Source organism: Schistocerca nitens, chromosome 9 (assembly GCF_023898315.1).
Source record: "Schistocerca nitens isolate TAMUIC-IGC-003100 chromosome 9, iqSchNite1.1, whole genome shotgun sequence".
Taxonomy (NCBI): Eukaryota; Metazoa; Arthropoda; class Insecta; order Orthoptera; family Acrididae; genus Schistocerca; species Schistocerca nitens.
This window is the reverse complement of record NC_064622.1, coordinates 20747869-20769263: the sequence shown is the minus strand read 5'-3', so window position 1 is coordinate 20769263 and position 21395 is coordinate 20747869. Positions and strand designations below refer to the sequence as shown.

Sequence of the window (21395 nt, the reverse complement as noted above, 5' to 3'; positions counted from 1 at the left end):
TTCATGTGTCCTCTCCCGTAGGTTCATATCGATAACACCAGATCCCAAAGCCAGTCATGATTTTACCACGAAAGAATTGTCCGCGTTTTTCTGATTTCAAATAAATAGCGACAGTCATCCACAAATAGCTATTTTCGTACAGGAGTCAAGGCATGCGGTTTAAAATTTGCACTCTCTTTTCTTCAGAACATTCTTGAGAATGCTTGAACACTCGATTCAGAAGTTCGATTTGTGACGCAACTATGTTCCCTCCTCACAGCTGACAGGTCGTACGCTCGTCTGTCGTTTAGTTGTAAGTTTCCGCCGTTGTCACTGGGCTGACGTTGCTTACACACTATGCGATCAAAAGTATCCGGACACCACCGAAAACATACGTTTTTCATATTAGGTGCATTGTGCTGCCACCTACTGCCAGGTACTCCATATCAGGGACCTCAGTAGTCATTACACATTGTGAGAGAGCAGAATGGGGCGCTCCGCATAACTCGTGGACTTCGAACGTGGACAGGTTATTTGATGTCAGTCGTATCATACGTCTGTACGCGAGATTTCCACACTCCTAAACATCCCTAGGTCCACTGTATCCGATGTGTTAAGAAGTGGAAACGTGAAGGGACACGTACTGCACAAGAGCGTACAGGCCGACCTCGTCTGTTAGAGACAGCCGACAATTGAAGAGAGTAGTAATGTGTAATAGGCACACGTCTATCCAGCCAATCACACAGAAATTCCAAACTGCATCAGGATCCACTGCAAGTACTATGACCGTTAGGCGGGAGGTGAGAAAACTTGGATTTCTTGGTCGAGCGGCTGCTCACAACCAACACATCACGCTGGTAAATGCCAAACGACGCCTCGATTGGTGTAAGGAGCGTAAACATTGGACAAGTGAACAGTGGAAAAACGTTGTGTGGAGTGACGAATCACGGTACACAGTGTGGAGATCCGATGGCAGGGTGTGGGTATGGCGAATGCCCGACGAACGTCATCTGCCACCGTGTGTAGTGCCAACAGTAAAATTCGGAGGCGGTGGTGTTTTGTTGGTGTGGTCGTGTTTTTCGTGAAGGGGGCTTGCACCCCTTGTTGTTTTGCGTGGTACAATCACAGCACAGGCCTACATTGACATTTTAATCACCTTCTTGCTTTCCACTGTTGAAGAGAGATTCGGGGATGGAGATTGCAGCTCTCAACACGATCGGGCACCTGTTCATAATGCACGGCCCGTGGCGGAATGGTTACACGACAATAACATCCCTGTAATGGACTGGCCTGCACAGAGTCCTGACCGGAATCCTATAGAACACCTCTGGGATGTTTTGGAACGCCGACTTCGTGCCAGGCCTAACCGACCGACATCGATCTCTCCTTAGTGCAGCACACCGTGAAGAATGGGCTGCCATTCGCAAAGAAACCTTCCAGCACCTTATTAAATGTATGCCTGCGAGAGTGGAAGTAGTCATCAAGGCTAAGAGTGAATTCCAGCATTACCGATGGAAGACGCGACGAACTTGTAAGTCATTTTCAGCAAGGTGTCCGGATACTTTTGATCTCATAGTGTATATGACGCATAAATCAGTCTCCGAGCTATCTGAAGTGAGGGTACAGATGTCGACGTACGTGGAACCACATAAAAGTAATTATAATAAAAGCAGATGCCAGGCTGAGATTTGTTGGAAGAATGTCAAGCAAATTCAATTTATCCACGAGACAAGTGACTTACAAAACACCTGTTCATCCGATTCTTGGGCACTGCCCATCAATCTGGGACCTTTATCGCGTTGGATTGACAGAAGATCCGACAAAGAGCGGGACGTTTCTTTCAGTGGATCATTTACTGAGCGCAAGAACTTGACAGAGATGCTCGTGTGTTCGTCACGGCATCGCTCAGTCGACGGGAGTTCACTACGGAGATGCTCAATGAACTCCAGTGGCGGGCGCTGCGAGAGAGCTAGTGCGCATCACGGCGGACTTCGCTGTTTAAATTCCAAGCGCGCACGTTCGAGAGTCGGGTAGTATATCACTTTCTCCACATACGTCTCGCGAAAATCACCACAGCGAGGTACTCGGAGGACCTCCACAGGTTTCTGGTCAGTTGTTCTCCCCGCGCCCGATTCGCAAACGGGACAGGGAAGGTCAGAAACGGTAGCGACATCACAAGTACCGTCCGGCACTCACCCTACTGTGGCCAGCGCAGTGCAGAAGTAGGACTGGGGCCAGACTTGGACTGGACTGTACTTTTCAGGCTGCGGCCACACGGGTGATTTTTCCTGCGGGATTCGAGCCTTAAGAAACGCGGCTCGTGTTCCACGAAGTGTGTCGCCGACACAGGGGAGAAAAACTCCGAGCGTTGGCGTTCGGACGGCCACGTACGCGCGCCGGAGAAGCGATCTCTCGAGAACACCAGTGGGCAGCATGTCATTGGGCAGCAGTTCGGTTTTCGCAGTGTGTTTTATTAACTGCTCGGCGTCGTCGTTGAAGACAGTAGAGGAAACATTGGGTCCACCGTATACTGAGTTACAAGTGATCAAATGGAAAATTCATTCTTCTAGATTGTACGCTGAAGAAATATCCCGATACATTTTTCAGCATTTTCGATCGTTAATCAATCCATTCGAAGAAACTGTTATCTGTAGTGATTTAGGCACTTCTAAAACAAATACAGCGATCTGGAATCGTTCTTTCGATTGTTGTAGAAGGTGTGACAGATAGCAATTACCATTTCAGATACATTAATTTGGGAGGCTATGATCGTGAAGGAGATTCAGATTTGTTAAAAAAAATACACAGATATATTAAACTTGCGTGAATAAAAACATCTTGCAAGCTGTCCTACCCATATAACAATTTGTGTTTGTGGCTGACGAGGCACCTCTTCAGACCTTTTGGCTGGGAGCACCGCGGCCGCGGTCACGCGTAGTTGGGCATCCGCAGTCTCTCGCTCAGCGCGAGGTGACTCTCCTTCAACAGCCTCCTTACTCTACAGATTTTGGCGCCAGCAGATTTGTTAGCCCTGAGGTGGCTGCTCTCCGCGGACGCTGCGCGTGACTACGATGTCTCGAGCGATTTCCCAACAGCCTTACAACTGATGTCGCAAGTCTGTTGTAGCTGATAGTGATTAATTTGAAGGCCAGTAAAAATATTTTTTTCGCAACTCTTGCTTCCTTCATAATGGTTCGAATGGCTCTGAGCACTATGGGACTTAACTTCTAAGGTCATCAGTCCCCTAGAACTTAGAACTAGTTAAACCTAACGAACCTGAGGACATCACACAGATCCATGCCCGAGGCAGGATTCGAACCTGCGACCGTAGCGGTCGCGCGGTTGCAAACTGTAACGCCTAGAACCGCTCGGCCACTTCGGCCGGCCTTCCTTCATATTCTGAGATCACTGACCGAAGTTTTCTGACGCACATTGTAGCTGCAACGTGTGTACCTCATAGTTAGTGGGGATTGTTGACACAGCTTTGACGACAATCTGATGTGTGCGTGACAACAGGTCTACGTGTGGAACTGGAGGCGACACGAACAAAAAATTTGTCAGAGGTCATTTTACAAACTATTTCTCTTCTATTCGTCGATCAGAGACTTAGTAAATCTTCTGTAAGGACTACATCTTACGCGATTGCCTGGAGAATTGGAACTTGAAGAAATTGCTCGTAAATATATGTGTAAGCTCTATGGTAATTGCTAGCCACGACTCTGTATTCATACTCCTATGTTTATATTTTTGCGCGCATAATATATGTTCCACATCAACATTGAGACGATCTGGTCGTGAGCGCGCGGCGGACTGAACGCCACTTGCAAAAACGTTGGTGTGGACGTCATCAGACGCAAATATAACAACTGGCGCATCCCGCACTCTCGCTTTTGGGAGGTCGAGAGCACAGCTGGAGTTCCTGCTGAGAACTACAGGCAGGCCGGGGCGCACGCGAGCAGCGGCGGCGCTCCGTGTGGCCACCCTCTTCGTCGCGTTTCTTCCAGCTCGAATCCCACTGGGGAAATGGCACGTGTGGCCGCGGCCGTAGCCGTAGCCTTATGACGGAGCGGGAGCCGGGAGCCGGGGTTCTGTTGGCCGCCGACCTTGAGTGGCTGCAGCAGCGCGCCTGATCGATCCCCCTGTTTACGCTGCGCCGTCCCGCAGCGTCGCAATGACCCGCTTCTTCTCTTTTCTTTTCTTTTCTTCGCGTCTACCCGAGAAGAGCCTTACGTAATGCGAGGCGACCTCGTGTGGACGCTACTCTGCGACGGCTCGCCCATGTGGACTGCCCGTGTTTCAGCCTCGCGAACCAGCTAGCTCGCGGGTTCTGCTTTCACCAGTCCGCAAGATGGGTAAGAGACACTGATGTACAGCTACACAACATTCGTGGCGCCGCAGCTTACAGTTAGATACAGAACGAAAATCAATAAAACAGCAAACAGCAGGGACGGACTCCTCTCTGGAAATGGAGGAAAAGAGCTCCTAGAAGATGTGTCAGGAAATGCATCGTTTCCACGTTAGACAGCTGTGCTGAATAACAGTTCCTCTGACCACGCGCTGTGAGACCCTTGTGTGACAGACGCAGCGTACTGTAAGCACCAGAATGGTCCGGTATTCGTGTCGGGAACGAGCCGAGATGGTGGTTCTGTACGGCCAAGCTGATGGAAACGGTCGAGAGGCAGCACGGCTATACCGAAACAAGTACCCTCACAGACGCCGACCACATCACACAACATTTCAAATCCTTTTTCTGCAGTTTCCTGATCACGGGTCCTTTCAGACAGACGAACGTGCAAGGGGTGACGGGGAAGGGGGGGGGGGGGGGGGGGACTGTGCGTACACCAGATTTGGAGGACCGCGTTCTAGAGGATTTTGAGTCGATTCCTAGTAGACTCCAGCCAAATGGCCCGCCAAGATGGTGTAAGGCAAAGTATGATTCTGTACAGTGCATTGGCTGGTGAGGGGAGTGGAGCCATGGGGGGAGGGGGACAAGGCACGCCTACCAGTTGCAGTGCTGGCACTACAAATTGTTGCGCGTCATGCTTACACGAAAGCAGACGAAAGGCTTGGAAGTAAAACTCGCTTTAAATGTTGTCCGTAAGCGAAACGGAAATCGTCATGTACATTAATATATATATGTTTGTCTACTATGCGCTCACAAACCATTCATCCGATTGCAATGAAACTTTGGTGAATTGTTGTCCGAACGACCGAAAAGAGTAATAGATAATGGTTTTCATCAGATAGGTCACTGTGGCATGCGTAGCGCAATTGATTGGGAAAAGGCTTGTCATGCAGCGCACCCGGGTTCGATTCCCACTACCCGCAATTTTTTTTTTCATTCCCTGCAATGTTAAACTATTAATTATAAAATTTAAATATACACGCAATATAATTTTGCGAGCATCGCTACGTAATACTGGTTTCCTTCTAACCGTAGGCCTATCGGTAGGGGTTGTTGGCGACTCCCGAGATTGGCCAGCAACTGCCTCTTCACTCATTTTGATAATGTTTAGCACAACTGCACAATAAAAACACGCAGAACAGTACAGCGCAAAACAATAACGAAGCAGAAGACAATGGCTACCTTGTACAATAATGTTGGCAGCAGCCGAAACTGCGTGCCTACCGAAGACTCCCGACGTTTACCGACTTCTACCGATTCAGGACTAGGGAGAGGTCTGCCATCTAAAAGTTTACATACTGTACGACAGCCGCTACCACCCCTATCACCTGCAACGAGTTCACGGATTATCAGCAGGGGATTTCCCTCTACGAGAAAGATTTTGTAGACGGTTTTTGCACCAGACCACCACAACTGTGGGATTTCTGTCATCAGTCCTCTTTACCGACGAAGCAACCTTTACCAGAACTCTCGTCATCAGTCTGCATAATCGTAATCTGTGGGCTACAGACAATCCTCTGCGAGTGGTCGAGGCGTCTCCTCGGCGTCGGTTCAGCATCTGTGGACGGGCAGGAGTTCTTCGCGACCACGCACTTGTACCGGCGTTCGTTCCACAACGCCTCGACGGAGGGCATACTTCCTACCAAATACTCTGCCTGGGCTGCTCGAAAGTGTGCCTTTGGCAATACGATAGCTTATGTGGTTTCTACGCGACGGAGCGCCGCCCCATTTCCGCATTACAGTTCGCCCACTGGGGCATCTGAAAAGCATTGTGATGCTGAACCAGTTCCTGATGTGCACACCCTTCAACAGCGTGTTCACGACGCCTGTGACGCTACTCGGAGAGAGGGCCGGCATGTGCGAAACAGTGCAGCAACCAGTGATGCGACGCGTGTACGCGAGCATCGGATTTCTGTGGAGCCCACTTGGAATATCAGTTGTGGCGTAGATGCGATGCAGCTCAGTACCGTGTTCCAGGGTGATTTGCCGTCGTTGGACGCACACCGCCCATTTCTGGACACATGTTCGTAGGATCTTTTTTCCTCCATTTCCAGTCAGAAATGCGTCCCTGCCGTCTGTCGGTTTTATTAATGTTCGTCCCGTATACAGCCACGCCCCTACGAGAAGTTGTTTCAGTCACCGCCTCGAAGAAAATTCGCTGCGATCGTGAAACTCGCTGACCTTTTACACATGTGAAACCTGAGTTTCTTCCGCCGTATACAGTGTTCACATGACGTATGGGAATGCAGAGCGGGACGTCGTGGACAACCGCTGATATTTCGACATTTTCAAGGCAAAGTTGCAGGAAGTAGGCGCTGTGCAAGTGAATTTCAAATTTCGATTTAGAGAGCAATTCTGGAAAGGTAGCGCGCGCGCGCACACACACACACACACACACACACACACACACACACTAGCGCCACACAACCAAAGATGACAGGTGTCAGAAGTTATCAACAGTGAAAATTTATAGCCAAGAGGTAGGTAGCATTGACTCTCTCCTCTGTTTTTTGATAAGGAAGAGGATGCCGCGTGTTGACTGGGGCACGTCCTCCCAGGAATAAAATGACAGCAGCTGAGAGGGCTGCTTTACGTCCAATTAGAGTTGATCCGTGTATTGTTATTTTAACCGCAGACAAGGGAAATGCTACAGTTGTTTTGGACAAGCGGGATTACATTCAAAAGATGTAGTGTTCGCTGACTCGATCAGCGTGTCGCAGGATCGGTACTGACCTTTAAGAGAAAAATTTAACAGCCTCCTCAAGAAATATTCTCTGTCGCAGGAGACTATCGAGTCTTCGTTCTTACCGAGTTGTTCGCTCTAGGTTACACGGCCTTCCGAAGGTCCACAAGGAAGGTGTTCCTCTTTAGGCCAGTTGTAACATTGGTGCTCGGACATATCGTGTAGCAAAACACCTTGTTACCCTGTTGAGCTCACTAGCTTCACGTTAACAACTCGGCGGGTTTCTTACGTCGATTAGAGGGAATGCATTTGAAAGGCTCTGATCTATTAAGTGTTGATGTGGTGTCTCTCTTCACTCGCGTGTCTCTCTCTGATCCATTACGATTAATTGAGGTTAGATTTGGTGTCGTTAGAACCTATTTCGACATGTGTTGACTTCTACTTACTTTTTAACCAACGGCCAGTACTATGAGCAGAGATCTGGAGTTGCGATAGGGCGCCCGCCGTCATCTTTTACTGAAAATTTGTTTATGGAAGAGTTCGAGGAACGTGCCTTAGGGTCGGCGGCTTTCAAACCTGCGTCTTTTTTTCCCCTCAGATATGTAGGCTATATTTTTTTGTTTGGCCTCATGGCTGTGAGAAATTGACCCGCAGGACAGGACAGGTAGAATAAATTGTGGAAAGAGACCAAACTAAGGGGCTGTCAGTTACACTCGAACATACAACTTTATTCTTTGATCAGACATTACAAGAGCCCAAAAAAATTTTTTAAACACACAGCTTTAATATTGGGACTTAATCACCGGCTGAAAGCCACTTTAATTTAAAAACGGCTGAAGGCCAATAACTTAAAACGCAAGCATAATCAGAAATTTAAAAGGCAAACCTTATCTTACAACAGTTCAAATTGGCTGAAGTCCTTACATGAAACAGTTCTTTCATTTAGGCGAAGGCCTTAAGAACAAACAGAGACTTAAAAATTCAATAGGTTGAAGTAAACAAGTTAAATTAAAATCGGCTGAAGGCCGAAGACTTAAAAATTCAAAAACTTTTTAAAATACCAAATGCTTACATGAAACAGTACTTTAAACTAGGCTGAAGGCCTTAAGACTAAAAACTCTAATTTAAAACACAAAACCGGCCAGAAGCCATACAAGTACCAACAACAAGAACAAATTTAAAAAATAAGGCAGTACACACAAGGGCGCTCAGATGTTTGATGGTTGGCCTGTACTTCAAACACTAGTGCTCGCTTAGGTGAAACAGTCAGTCGGGCCAACCGTTCACGATCCGACGACAACCCAGCCGACCGACAGTCGACAGACCGACGTTCGAGGTGGTTTCCACTCCACACTTGCACCGAGGTTCCGCTCTGCACTGGCGCCAAAATTCCAATGATGCTGACATCAGAGACTGTAGAACCCAAAAGAATGGATCACAGACGATCCATAAGGGGTGGACGACCCGAAAATCCGTGTCGTTTAATCAAACGACCGACTAACTCAGAGGCAGTACGCCGACAACACTTAAATAAACTTGTCAGTGAAAATCACATAAACTACACACAGCCCCACAAACATCTGCACGAGGACTAGACAATGCTCACGGCAGTGACTGTGCAGTAACGAGGACAAACCACGAGTTGGAGCAGTTGCCAGCCAAATACACGTCGTCTAACGAGACGACCGACCGACGGTCGACCGACGTCGTCCCCACTCGGACACGTGTGTCGGCAATCGTTGAGCAAGCAATGGCTATCCGCTGCATGCCCCACTGGTGCTACGTCACGTCTGCAGCAACCGACCAACTGCTACACATCAGCACGGAAACAGCAGTAAAATAACTGTGCAGTCGACATCACAAGCTACACAAAATATCACAAATACAAAGACAGAGTGGAAAGTCTGTTCCAACACATTCCCATTTTCCTGCATTCATTAAGTTTTTGTTTTATTGAAGTTGTCTATGTATTCTATATGGACTGTAGTTTTAATAGTTAAGGCTTTCTTTTAACTGGTACTTGTATTATTGCCCATTTTTAACACCTCTTGTAGTAGACTCATCAGATATTGTTTCTATTTTACTTGGTTCATTTATTTAATGCAAACTGTTACATAGCCACTGTTTTGAATATAATGTTAATGTTAAAATGCAGTGACACCACACTCTCAAAAATTGCATTTACTCTTTGTTCCCTCAAACTCCTCCATTTTCCCGCATTTATTTATTTATGTTTATCTTATTGATATTGATAAGTTCCTTATGTATTCTGTAGTTACATTGATAATTGTTTCTTCTTTTAATTGATTCAAGTATCACTCTCCATGTTTTATACCTCCTGATGTAGCCTTGTCAAGTACTAATTTCATTTTATTTTATTTTATTAGTTTTGTTTATTAATAGAGCCTGTTATGTAGGCATGCTGTTCCTATTTTGTGTTAAAGTTTTTCCTGTCTGCTCCATTTTTATTTATTTACTGTTCAATTTTTTACTTTTTCATCGCATTACCACCACACTGTCACAGATATTACTTACTGTATGTTTCTGCTCAGTCTAGACATGTTACATCTCTTCCAATGTTATTTGTAAACATTGTAACTTCTTTGGTGACAACACTCAGTAACTGTCTGAAGATGGCCTTTAAGCCGAAAACTGATTAACACAATAAAAGTAATACTTTGCAACAAAAGCAAACTGGTGCTTTTCATTTATTATAATGTTGTTCGACCAAGAACAGATGGAAGATTCTGTTAACTATCTCTGTCTTGCTTCTTACCCTGTTCTCAGGTTTTCAGATCTCATATGGTGCAGGCAACAACCCACGTATCTTCTGGTCGCATAGTTGTTGACTCGTAAGCAGTGCACAAAGCTGGCTTACAAATTAGATGATAAAATTATATAAACTTTCAGTTCACCAGTGGAACAGTAGTGGAAGGTGTATCTAGTTTTTAGTCCCTTCCTCATTACTATTAATGACATTGCAGCACCCTTAAACTCTGTGTAATAAACTTTTGCTACTAGTGGTGTAACAGAAGTAACAAAATACTGCAATGATCAGGGCATCGAGGTGAATGTCATCAGATCTCAGTTACTGGAATTTAAAACATGCAGTTCTCATCACATCAATGTTTATTCCGATGGGGCGAAAAATTTCAAGCTACCTACCTTTCCTGCTCCTCCACTCTTTTCCCTTCTTTTCTTTTTCCAGATTGGTTTGAATATTACAATACCAAGACTGCCACATGTGACTGAAAACAACCTCGGGCCACACACTGTATGTGTGGAAATACATAAATATTGGGATTAACTAAATGAACATGACTGCCAACTTTGAGATTTCACTATAGTGTGAAGCCCCAGATTGCAATAATAACCTCAAAATAACACACCATGGTATCAAGGGGGGCCTAGATATGTTCCTAGGAAATTACCCTCAGTGTGATTAGTATGTGAATCCACAAGGGATCACACATGGTTGGTGGAAGACTGCAGGCTTTTCATTCTGCTCTGTTAAAATTCCTCCCGTACTCATATTGGCCCCTTTGATATTGATGAAATATTATGGCACTACTTTCCATGTTTTCAACTCATTTAACAGCTCTCCACAGATGAGCTGGATATAATGTTGACGTTTCTGGACTCACAAGAAGGGCAGTGATGTGCTGCATGTACACTCTCTCTCTCTCTACAGTTTCTGTAACACTAACCTACACATTGTCAAATTTTTGATTTGTTGGGGCCATTCTTTCTGAATGCTACAATTTTCATAAACTATTTTGTTATTACGTCTTACATCAAACAGCTGAGAGGTAACTGAATTCTTTGACGACTGCAGACCGTTTGTGCCGTACACCCCGAGCCGGCGGCCGGTCCTGCCGCCACTGACGGTGACCGTACTGGACTTCCCCGAGGCGGTGGCCACCCCCAGCTCACTGTTCTACCAGCCGCCCCTGGAGGACGGGCTGGGCAACCGCGAGCCACCGCAGCCCGTGATCCCTGCCGGAGTCGTGCAGTCGACGGCACCCCAGCCCAACCTCTCCGTCTTTGTCAACTCCAAGGAGTCTCCCATCCTGCAGGTACTGCCCGTGTGCAATTGGTGCAACACATTTGTCGTTTATAATTACTGAACTTAAATACACAGAAAGTATAGCACGATCCTCACAGAATGCTAAAAATAGTTTGATAGACTGGAAATATCACCTCAGTGGGCAGCCTACAAACTGAGACAAGTTGTCATATGAAATTGTGGGGAGGGGGGGAATGAGTCGTGGGTCATCCATACTTAGAGGATTCACTGAGATTTTTTGCAGATCTCTACTGACAAACTTTCATAAGTTGATCACAGTTATCTGCTAAGTATTTTGAAACGAGGGCACTTAGTTTCCAGTTGACGAATGTACAGTACTTTGTCCTAAAAGAGTATCCGTGATTCTAGAAGGGAGCAAGGCCAAGGAACAGGAGGGAGGTTGTGGAAGCAGTGGACGGAGTTGTAGCTTTGCACTGAATGACAATATAGTTTTGAGTTTTCAGATAGATTCTGCCAGCCACTATTCATTACATGCACTGCCTTTCTCAAAGTAATACTGAACTGATACATTTGTTTCTGCAGTAGGACAAAATGACAAGTTCCATTCATGAATATCATTTCTATCAAAGGGTGGGAGGTGTAGGGGGAGGGGTGTCAGCTAGCCTCCGTGGCTTGCAAAGGAAACATTTTCGTTCACTTACAGTACTCTTTGTTGAGAACATAGTTAAATGCTCTTAGGTCTGTTTACTCCGGACATCAGTTGTGTACTTCTCTGGCTTGTCTTGGGTTTTGTTCCTGGCATTGTTGTTGACTTTTTGATCTCTACCCGTACACTGCTTGAATCATTTACATATAGATATGTGTAACGATAAAAATCAGAATTTATTATTTTTTAAAAATAAACATAAAAGACAAAATTAGAGGACACAAAGCTATAATCATCAAAGAAGCAAATCAGTTTAACTATGAGCTGGATAACTCGAAAATTACGAAATTATAGCCATTATTTTATGAAAATGATTTCTGTTTATGTGGGGGTTCCGATAGCCTACTAAAGACAAAATGTTCCGCATTCAATAATTAACCAACTAACAAGTTATTTTCTTGAAAGCACATATTTTTGAAACCAGAAAATTTAGTGTTACAAAACTGTCGTACTGAATTTTGGAAGTAACGTTTGAAATATAAAGTTTTTTTTTTTTTTTTTTTTTAGTGATGACTTTTAAATGAACTAATCCAATTTAGAAACTTGCTCATTGAAAATTTGATCTCCATGTGGTTTCCATTTATTGTTGATCAGTAATATTTCTTTTTTAAAGTTAATGCTGGAAGATGAATTAATGGTCCTAGTGTTATCAGTAACAAAGAAACTCTACAGTTAATAATAAAGTTTTGATAATCTCTCCTTAAATAAGAAATTTAATATTTCAAGTAAGTATTGTAATGTACTAAATGTAAAAGGGGGGGGGCACCTATGCATTTAAGTAGTAGAATTGTGGCAAGTGGGACTGTCCCATTTTGTTGCTACATCTCAAATGCAGCAGCAATCTCCACTTGGCCCATAGATAGCCCCACAACAGAGAAAGGGCTGCACATTTTTTAGGACACTGAATAATTTTTTTTGTGTTTGAAATTGTTCAAATATGTTAGGAAAATGTTGAAAAAATATACATTCTTAAAATGCAAAGAGTAAAAAAATATATTTTTTTTCCTCTTTACAGTTTTGCAAAACTGTGTGGAATTTACTCTATTAATAGACATTTGTTAAGTATAAAATCATAGTTTCAAACACTAAATGAACAATATTGTGATAGAATTAATGGTACTATTGAAAATGGATTTATGGCACATATCTTTATATACTATTGAATGCAAGAAAGCAGTTTTGTCTGTATTTAAATGTAATTTTTCTTTGCACTTCTTAAGAGCGTTTGCACATTGTTCTCTTCTCATTCCACACTGGTCAGGGATTAAAGTATCTAATGTTTTTTGGAAATAATGATGATACCTTGTATTTAAGCTGGCTGATCTATATTGGATCTGTGCTAACTGGTCTACCTGTCTTTGTTGCTCCAGGACCAATCTGGCAAAGAGCATGAGCCAGTTCAGTTTTAAACTTTTGGTTCATTTTAAGAGTGAGTACCCTTCTGTAGAGAATCCACAAATTTAGTACAGATATATCAGTGAGATGGATAAACAAACTTTTTATAGCATCATTTGGATATAAACTTTATATGACATCTGCCAGTGTTGCTATCTAATAAATCTGCATGTCCCATATTTGAGTTTTAAACAGAAACAACAGCAGGACACTGTAGCAGTGTGTGTTCTCTCTTCTTTCTGTCAAACATTTTGACTTCCGATTCTGGCAGTTCACTGACAAAAGTAAACAGAAAACAGCTAATACTATTCTCTTTATACAAAATGGAGGAAATGTAAACTTGGTTAATGGTAGTAATGTATTGCTCAGAATATACACACGTTTCTTTCTTCAGCTCCTTTTCATTTTGAAATTTACAGTTTGGTGTTCTATACCTCTATTGAGGTATGCTGTCCATCACAATATATTTTGTAGTTCAGGTCGCTCTGCAGATAATCTGGCAATTTTAACTAGGGATATTACCACAGCTCAAAAACAAATTTAAATTCTTAAAGAAATTGTGGAAAAAGTAGGACTACAAATATCATTTGGAAAAACAGAATATATGATGTGCAACAAACAAGCACCAAAGTTTTTGAACATGAAATATGGAAAAATAAAAAGGGCTTCTGAATGTGGATACTTGGGAAAATCTTACAAGAGAATGGTGTGGAAGAAGCTGCAAACGAAGTTCTCTGTCAAAAAATGGCAACTGCAATCAGATTAACACAAAATATTTATAATAAAAAATCACTTTCTAAATTCAGTAAACTTAGGCATTACAGCACTGTAATAAAGCCTGAATTCCTTTATGGAGCAGAAACTTGAAATTTAATTAGAAAGAGGGATATTGAAGAAATCTGAAATAAAGATTATTAGGAAAATATTAGACCCAAAATAACTGATGGAGAAACTTATAGACTGGGAAGTAATAAGGAGATAGAAGAATACACAGACATGCATGGTGGACTTAAATTTTATGGGCACATTAAAAGAAAGGCACCTACTATGTTGGCAAAACAAATAGTAGAATTCTACAAAAACAGAAGTAAGGTCAAAACTGGGCCAATTAAATGGGTCACCGTGATTCAGGAGGATCTTAAAGTAGCCAGTATAATTCAGGGAGACGTTACAGATATTTGATTGGAAAGTTTGTCATAGGGAAATTAGAAAACAGACTGGTAACTGTTGTCTGATGAAGAAAGAGACTTCATTCTGAAAGGATGAAACAAATTTGGACACAAAGGAAGGCCAACCATCAAAAGTCCTGTTGGGCCTATATGTGAATAATAATAAATATGTGTACTTCCTCTAGTAGTCTCGGGCTTGCTATCACTACATGCAGATTCCAGAAAATTTACAGTAATACTAGGATCTTCATCTGAATTGTCAAAATCTACACCATCTTCACTATCAGACAGCCATTCTATAGCCATGTAGTCTTCTTAAGTCCTCACTTTGCATCATCTATTTTGAAAATATGAGAATGACTCTGTTACAACACTTGAACTATCGTGAGAAACTAGAAAAGCAGAATGAAGGAAATACTAATTTGTTATTGTTCAAGTGTGGGTTGGAAAATTACTACATGTTATTGCACACATGCAAACAAAACTGATTCATGTAGTACTTAAGTATTTATTAGAAGAAATAAAAGCTCAACTGTACAGAATGTACAGTATACTCTCAAAATGTTATACAAGCACTACATATTTTTTACATTCATGTGTTCTTGCTCGCAACTGCCAACAAGCCTCAAAATTTTACATAGGAGAAAGTTCAATTAAAAGCAATATGCACACTTACCTCTCTGATAAGTAGAAAGAAAATTGACGAAATGTGTACGAGGTTCAAACTGTAGACGCAAATATGAAGCATTCCTAGAAACATTTTCTGAACTTACCCTTAAAAACAAAAAGTATAAACAGGGACAGGGAATCCAGGATCGCCCCAGGAATAATAATATCATCTCAAAGAAAAACTGAACTAGGTAGTAGCAAACAATTTACAAAGTACTTCATGTAAAAAGATATTTAGGAAATAAATCATTGCCTCACATAATACACTCCTCATTCTTGAATGGTGCATTTCTTAGTAAGCACAAAATTGCAGAAACCATACCTGTTCATAAAAGGAGAAATAAAAATCTATAGCAGTACTCTCAATATTTAGTAAAGTATTTGAATATGTAATGGCCATCAGCCTTAATCCATTGATAAACAAGGCAAAAATCTTGTCACCTGGCTTCCAAGGAAAGAAAACAACTGTTGATGCAATACATTAATTCTGGAGCTTGTTGACAAAAAATTTCCAACCATAGGTATTTTTCTAGACCTCACAAAGGCCTTCAACAGAATCCTGCTGCAAAAGATGGATTCATATGTAATAAGAGGAACCACACACACTTGGCTGGTCTAAAAACTATGTGAAAGAATCATCAGTATTATGTTGAATTAAATGAAATCAAGCCCTCAGGAATAGCTGGACATTCTTCCACATAAACCATGAAGCAAGGCCCCTTATTGTTTTTACTTTAAATAAACAATCTTCCACATATCCCAGACACCAGAACTCTCCTGTTAGCCAGTGATACCACTAAAATTTTTGAAAACAGTCACCTATCTTAAAAGTAGTTAAAATTAAAATTTAAAACAGTCTTTATTGCAATCTTGTTAAAATACTTTTTTTTTTTTTTTTAATTTGGAATGAGTGACCGGTTTCTACTCTATGTGAGAGTATCTTCAGACTCCAAAGCGGTGGATGGACGCTGCTAGATGAGTTCCGTCGACCCTCGACGCTCGTGTAAGCAGTTACACGAGCATCGAGGGTCGATGGAACTCATCTAGCAGTGTCCATCCACCACTCTGGAGTCTGAAGATGACTCTTTCATAGTGTCGAAACCGGTCACTCACTCCAAATTAAAAAAATATTTTAACAAGATTGTGATCAAGACTGTTTTAAATATTAATGGTACCACTGTTCTCACATCTGCTACAGAAGAAACTATCAAGCCTGCAGTAGGCTGTTACATAATAACAGCTGGAATAACTTTTCACAGTACCCAAAACAGAAATTATATGGTACCAACCATATCACTGGACACAAATAATGTTGAATTTGGCATGAGGGTTTCCATAACTTCGAAAAAGTGCATTGATTTAGCTAGCAGAAAACTCGGTAAAAATGTTTTGTGAACAGATCAGTGAAGGATGTTATAAAAAAACATATCATTGTATTACACTCTTTTCCACTAAATACTTAATTATAGAATTATTTTTTGGGGTCCAAGTTTTGAGTCAATTACATTATTTAAACTTCAAAAGACAATAATCAGAACTATTTTATTCAAACAGCAAAGAGTTAATGTGTAAACACTCTCTAAGGAACTGAGTATATTGGCCCTTTGATGGCAATACATACTGAACATATTACATTTCACTAAGAAAAGCATTAACAAACTTGACAGAAATATGGATTGCCACCATCATGACACGAGGTCATAAACCTCTTTAAGACTAATGTAATGGTTTTAAATGTATGGGAATTAAATTACATAATCACCTTCCAGCATTGATAAAAGAAATTCAAGATCCAAATAAATTTAAAATGACTATAAAATCTCTCTTAATACAACACTGTTTTCAAAGCATCCTGGAATTTTTGGAATCTGGCCTGTCCTAACAAACAAAAGTATGTCAAAACAGTCATCACTTAAGCCATTTTCATGCACATCTTATGCTATCTGCAGAAATAAAAGTAAATGAATTAAGAAATGTTACTGTTTGAGAAAATAAGTCATCTTGCTCACTCACGCAGCACATAAGAACATAAGAAAATAACATGATAAGATGGTAATGTATACGAAGGTATAACTATTAGAACCTGTGCTATATAGGTAAAAATAACACTATCACTACTGTAGGGTTCCTGCCAGCTGTTAGTAAAGAGCCTTTAGTAAAATTTAGTGAGAATGCTATTTGATATTCAAACAATGGGAACTCCGGGTAGGAATATCAGCTATGTAGGAAAAAACACATTGCTACTTACCATAAAGAACACGTTAGGCTGCAGACAGGCATAATTGAAAGACACTCACATAAAGCCTTCATCAGTAAAAGAGAGACACACACCATTCATACACACAAGCAAGTGCACCTCATACACACACAACCACCAACTCCAGCATCTCTGGAGTTGGTAGTCATGTGTAGTACTTAGCTGTAATTAATCAGGGGTTTTCAACATTATTTTACATATATTTATTGAAATGACAGGCCTAAAATTAAACTATTTCTTTTTTTCCCACTTTGCTAATGTTAGATTATAATACTCTCATTATCTTATCTTATATTCTGCTTTCAACACTGATTTGTTGTTTTATTCTTGAACTATTGTATGTTATGATAAATGAAACCCCAACCAAACAATATTTTATACCTATAAGAATTATGTGGTACTAGCTGTGTCCGCAGTGTTACCTACAGTTAAACAGTAATTTCTAAAAAATGTTAATACCAAACCTCGTTATCCACATGTATGCACCATCACAAAAGTTATTCCTTGGAAGTTTTGCAGCACGAGTCACTTGCAGCCTAGCAAACCGTGTGGTATCAGAAGGGTGGGGGACACAGAATTTTGAGATGCCGGGGAAAGCTGACAGAACTCACGTCGCTCAGAACTGACTCGTACTTTTCACAGAAAACATTTTTATGTGACCAAGTAGCGAATTACAAAATGTGCCAGAAAAGGGAGCAAATTGTGCATAATTGTCTGGGTGTGTAAGAAGAGCCATAAATACTGCAATATGGTTCTGTAAACAATGTCTCTAGACTTGTATGTAGAGACAGCTGAATACCCGGCATTGCTAGAGTATGTATTTACTTCAATCTTCTATAAGCCTATCTCCTCCTTCTCCTTCTCTCTGTCCATTTCCTTACCCCTCTCTCAGTCAAACTCCTCTCCCCCCCCCCCCCCCCCACTGTACATCACCACTTCCCTCCTCTGCTTGTCCATAGTATAATTTTCCAGGTCATAATTAATATGTCTACCAAACTTCGTTTAAATCATTGCAGGGGTTTAGGGCGATCTTTTGATCCTTGGCTTTGCTTGCGTGCTCACATGTCAAATCTATTTCACATATATTTCATAATATTTCACATATATTTAACATACTTATATTTCACCTCTATCTCTAGCAAATTTCGCCCTGCAGTATCATTTTCACACATCTCAAAGTTATCTCCTGAACTATGTCATAGAATCACATAATTTTGCAGGTACATCCAGTGACATAGTGACTAGTGTCTGCGAAATGTGTTGCGAAGAGAATTAGTAGTAAAGAAATAATAAATTCAAAGCAAGATATGACAGTTTCTCACACATCTCAGTATTTGTCATAGCTCCTAAATTATGCAATGTACAATGATAATTATATTTTGTAAGTACATTTAGCGACATATGTGGATACTGTCTGCGAAATATGTTGTGGATATAATTAGTAGCAAAGAAGTAATGGATTTAAATGTCATACACGATTCAGCAGTTTGTCACACATCTGTATTTATGACATACTTCTGAACTATGTCACACAATGATATAATTTTGCTTCTACATTCAGTGGTAGATGTGAATATTGCCTGTGAAATTTGTCATGAATACAGTTAGCAGCAAAGAAGTAACAAATTAAAATATCGTGGTTTATGCGGCAGTTTCACAACATGAACAGTGAAATGTAGTAAGTGGTAAACTTTTTTCCATTCATCATTTTATGGGGGCTGTCAGTGACAAAAAGTTTTGTAAGAGTTTGAAATTATGTGTGAAGTTTGTTGCAAGTCACTAATTGTTCTCATTCTCAAATACTGGATGAATAAATTATGGACATTAAAGCTTTGTGGGATACGCTTCATTCCTCCCTCCCCTCCCCTCAACCCCTTTGGTTAGTATGGAGCTAGGTATATATAAGGTAATCTATGTGCTAATCTGGGGAATAATCTATCTCCATTACAAATTCGTACAGCCATTTCAGAGTGAAGCAGTAAAACACACACACACACACACACACACACACACACACACACACACACGCACTCTTTCACATTTAAAATATGTATAACATACTTTGGATGACAGCTTAAAAAAATGTGACTTTCGGTCTCAGAAAAAAACACTATAATTACATAAGCACATTTCACTAAAACACATTTTTCTTTTTCAGGTGTTACGTGATGAGGCAGCACTCAATGAAGACCAAGGCAGAGGTGAATTTGTCATTGATGAAGACAACGACTCCATTGTTGTCATAGCCCCAAATTAATTTTCTAGCTTTTTTTAGTAAGGGAGTATCACCCTTACAAGACAACACTTATATTAACACTGCACTCTAATGAACATCTAAAAGTTGATACCTATATTGTTTGGTAACACATGACAATGCTGAGGCTGTGAAAATATAACCACAAATTATTACTACAAAGGAATTAATGAAATAATATAAGACCACTGGACAGGACGGCATGAAATGGCTCATTCCGTTCACTGTATCTGTGTGTAACATTTTTGTAATCATCATAGTTCAGTTGCTATGGATTCTACCTGCCTACCCTGAGAAGAAACTAAATGAGAAAATATCAGTCACACTCTCCACAATAAGTTACATGTTTCTATTTCATGAAATCTTTATTGTTCTTGGGTACCTTTTATGTTATATAATTTATTAACTCTAACTTTTGGAAATGCAAGAACACTGGAGGAAAATTACCAAGTGTTTCATAATCTTAAATTTTTAAGTCACTTTTTGTAAATAAGAAGAATGTAATCTCCAAAAGACATTTTATGAGCCCGTTATTGGTAGCAAATTTCTTATCGTGACTAAATCATATGTAACACAATTGAGGTAAAATCAGATAAGGAGCCAGTGACTAAGTATACTGCCCCCTCAACAAGAGCACTACATTTTATTGGAGTAATTTGCACGACTGAGTACAAATGGATCAACGAAACATACAATTTTGCCTGGGGAGTTCTGGTTCCAAATTTGTACCACTTCATGTGCAATAGTTCAAACATTGAAAGTAAGGAAGGACAAATGAAAACCCTTTATCTTACAAAATCTCTATTATTGTGCAAAATGATATGGATACATGAAACACTGACATTACAATAATTTATAAAATGTATTAAAACAAAGTAAAATATCTGTATTTTCTATACTGTTTCATCTAAGAAAGCTCAACCATGACTGTTCTCTGCATTGTCTGTAATTATCATGCAAATCTGAGAGTGCCAGTGATATTAAAGTTACCATGCCTTACCATTTTAAAAATAACATGTAGCATATTGTCATTTTATTACTAATAAAATACAGATCATAACAACTTTCCACCAATTTTTTTTTTTTTAAATGAAACTTACAGGAAATATTATTATCTGACAATGATCTGATCATTGTGGCCAAAGTAGATCAATGTATGTTTCATGAAAACAACATTAATATCCAAACACAGTTTTCAGAAAGAAAATGTTTTCATAATAACAAATAAAATACTAAACTAAAAAGTCTTTATATGATGCAGTGATTCACCAGTATAATATACTAAAGTGAACCCTACATCTGCTAAGCCACTGTGTAAAATATACTCATTCCCTACTCTATGGGAACATAAGAAATCTCTTCAATAAAAAGATGGGCTTCTAACGTAAATGTAGGAAAAAATAGATACTGTGTAAATCATATAATTATACATTGTTATGAATATCTGAAGATGAAGACAAACTCATTGCCTTCTTTTACTTCCATTGTCATTACAATTTGTCAAAACTAGTAGCACTACCATTGTTGAGGCGTGGGTGTCTACATACAGGCAACTATTACTTCCCCAGAGAATATGGTCGCTATGACTGCAGCACATACCATTTCAGGTTTTTGCAAAAGCTCTTTCAGATTTTCTACAGTACTTAAAATTCTTTAGGTCCAGCCCCTCCACCACCTGCTGCCCCCAGTTGTATGAGGCTTGCTCAGGCAGGGCTCTGCCTGGGTCGACGGTTGCTTCCATAGCTTCTCAGGCGATCCATATGGAAAGGTCTCATCAAACAACTACCTACACCCACTCATCAGAGAGAGCTCAGTTAGTCAGTCCTCCTGAGAAAAAGTCAGATTCGTAGT

The 21395-nt window shown here is 40.9% G+C and overlaps 1 protein-coding gene across 2 annotated transcripts in view; it reads left to right on the top strand.

The window, feature by feature from the left end:
- Window positions 1–20610, top strand: part of LOC126203605 (uncharacterized) — a 381760-nt gene extending 361150 nt beyond the window's left edge. For both annotated transcript variants that reach the window (XM_049937973.1, XM_049937972.1), the window contains exons 4-5: window positions 10903–11143; window positions 19449–20610. In XM_049937973.1, coding sequence (XP_049793930.1) covers window positions 10903–11143; window positions 19449–19547 — 340 coding nt within the window. In that variant the 3' untranslated portion in view covers window positions 19548–20610. The remainder of the gene's footprint in view (window positions 1–10902; window positions 11144–19448) is intronic.
- The last annotated feature ends 785 nt before the right edge of the window (window positions 20611–21395 follow it).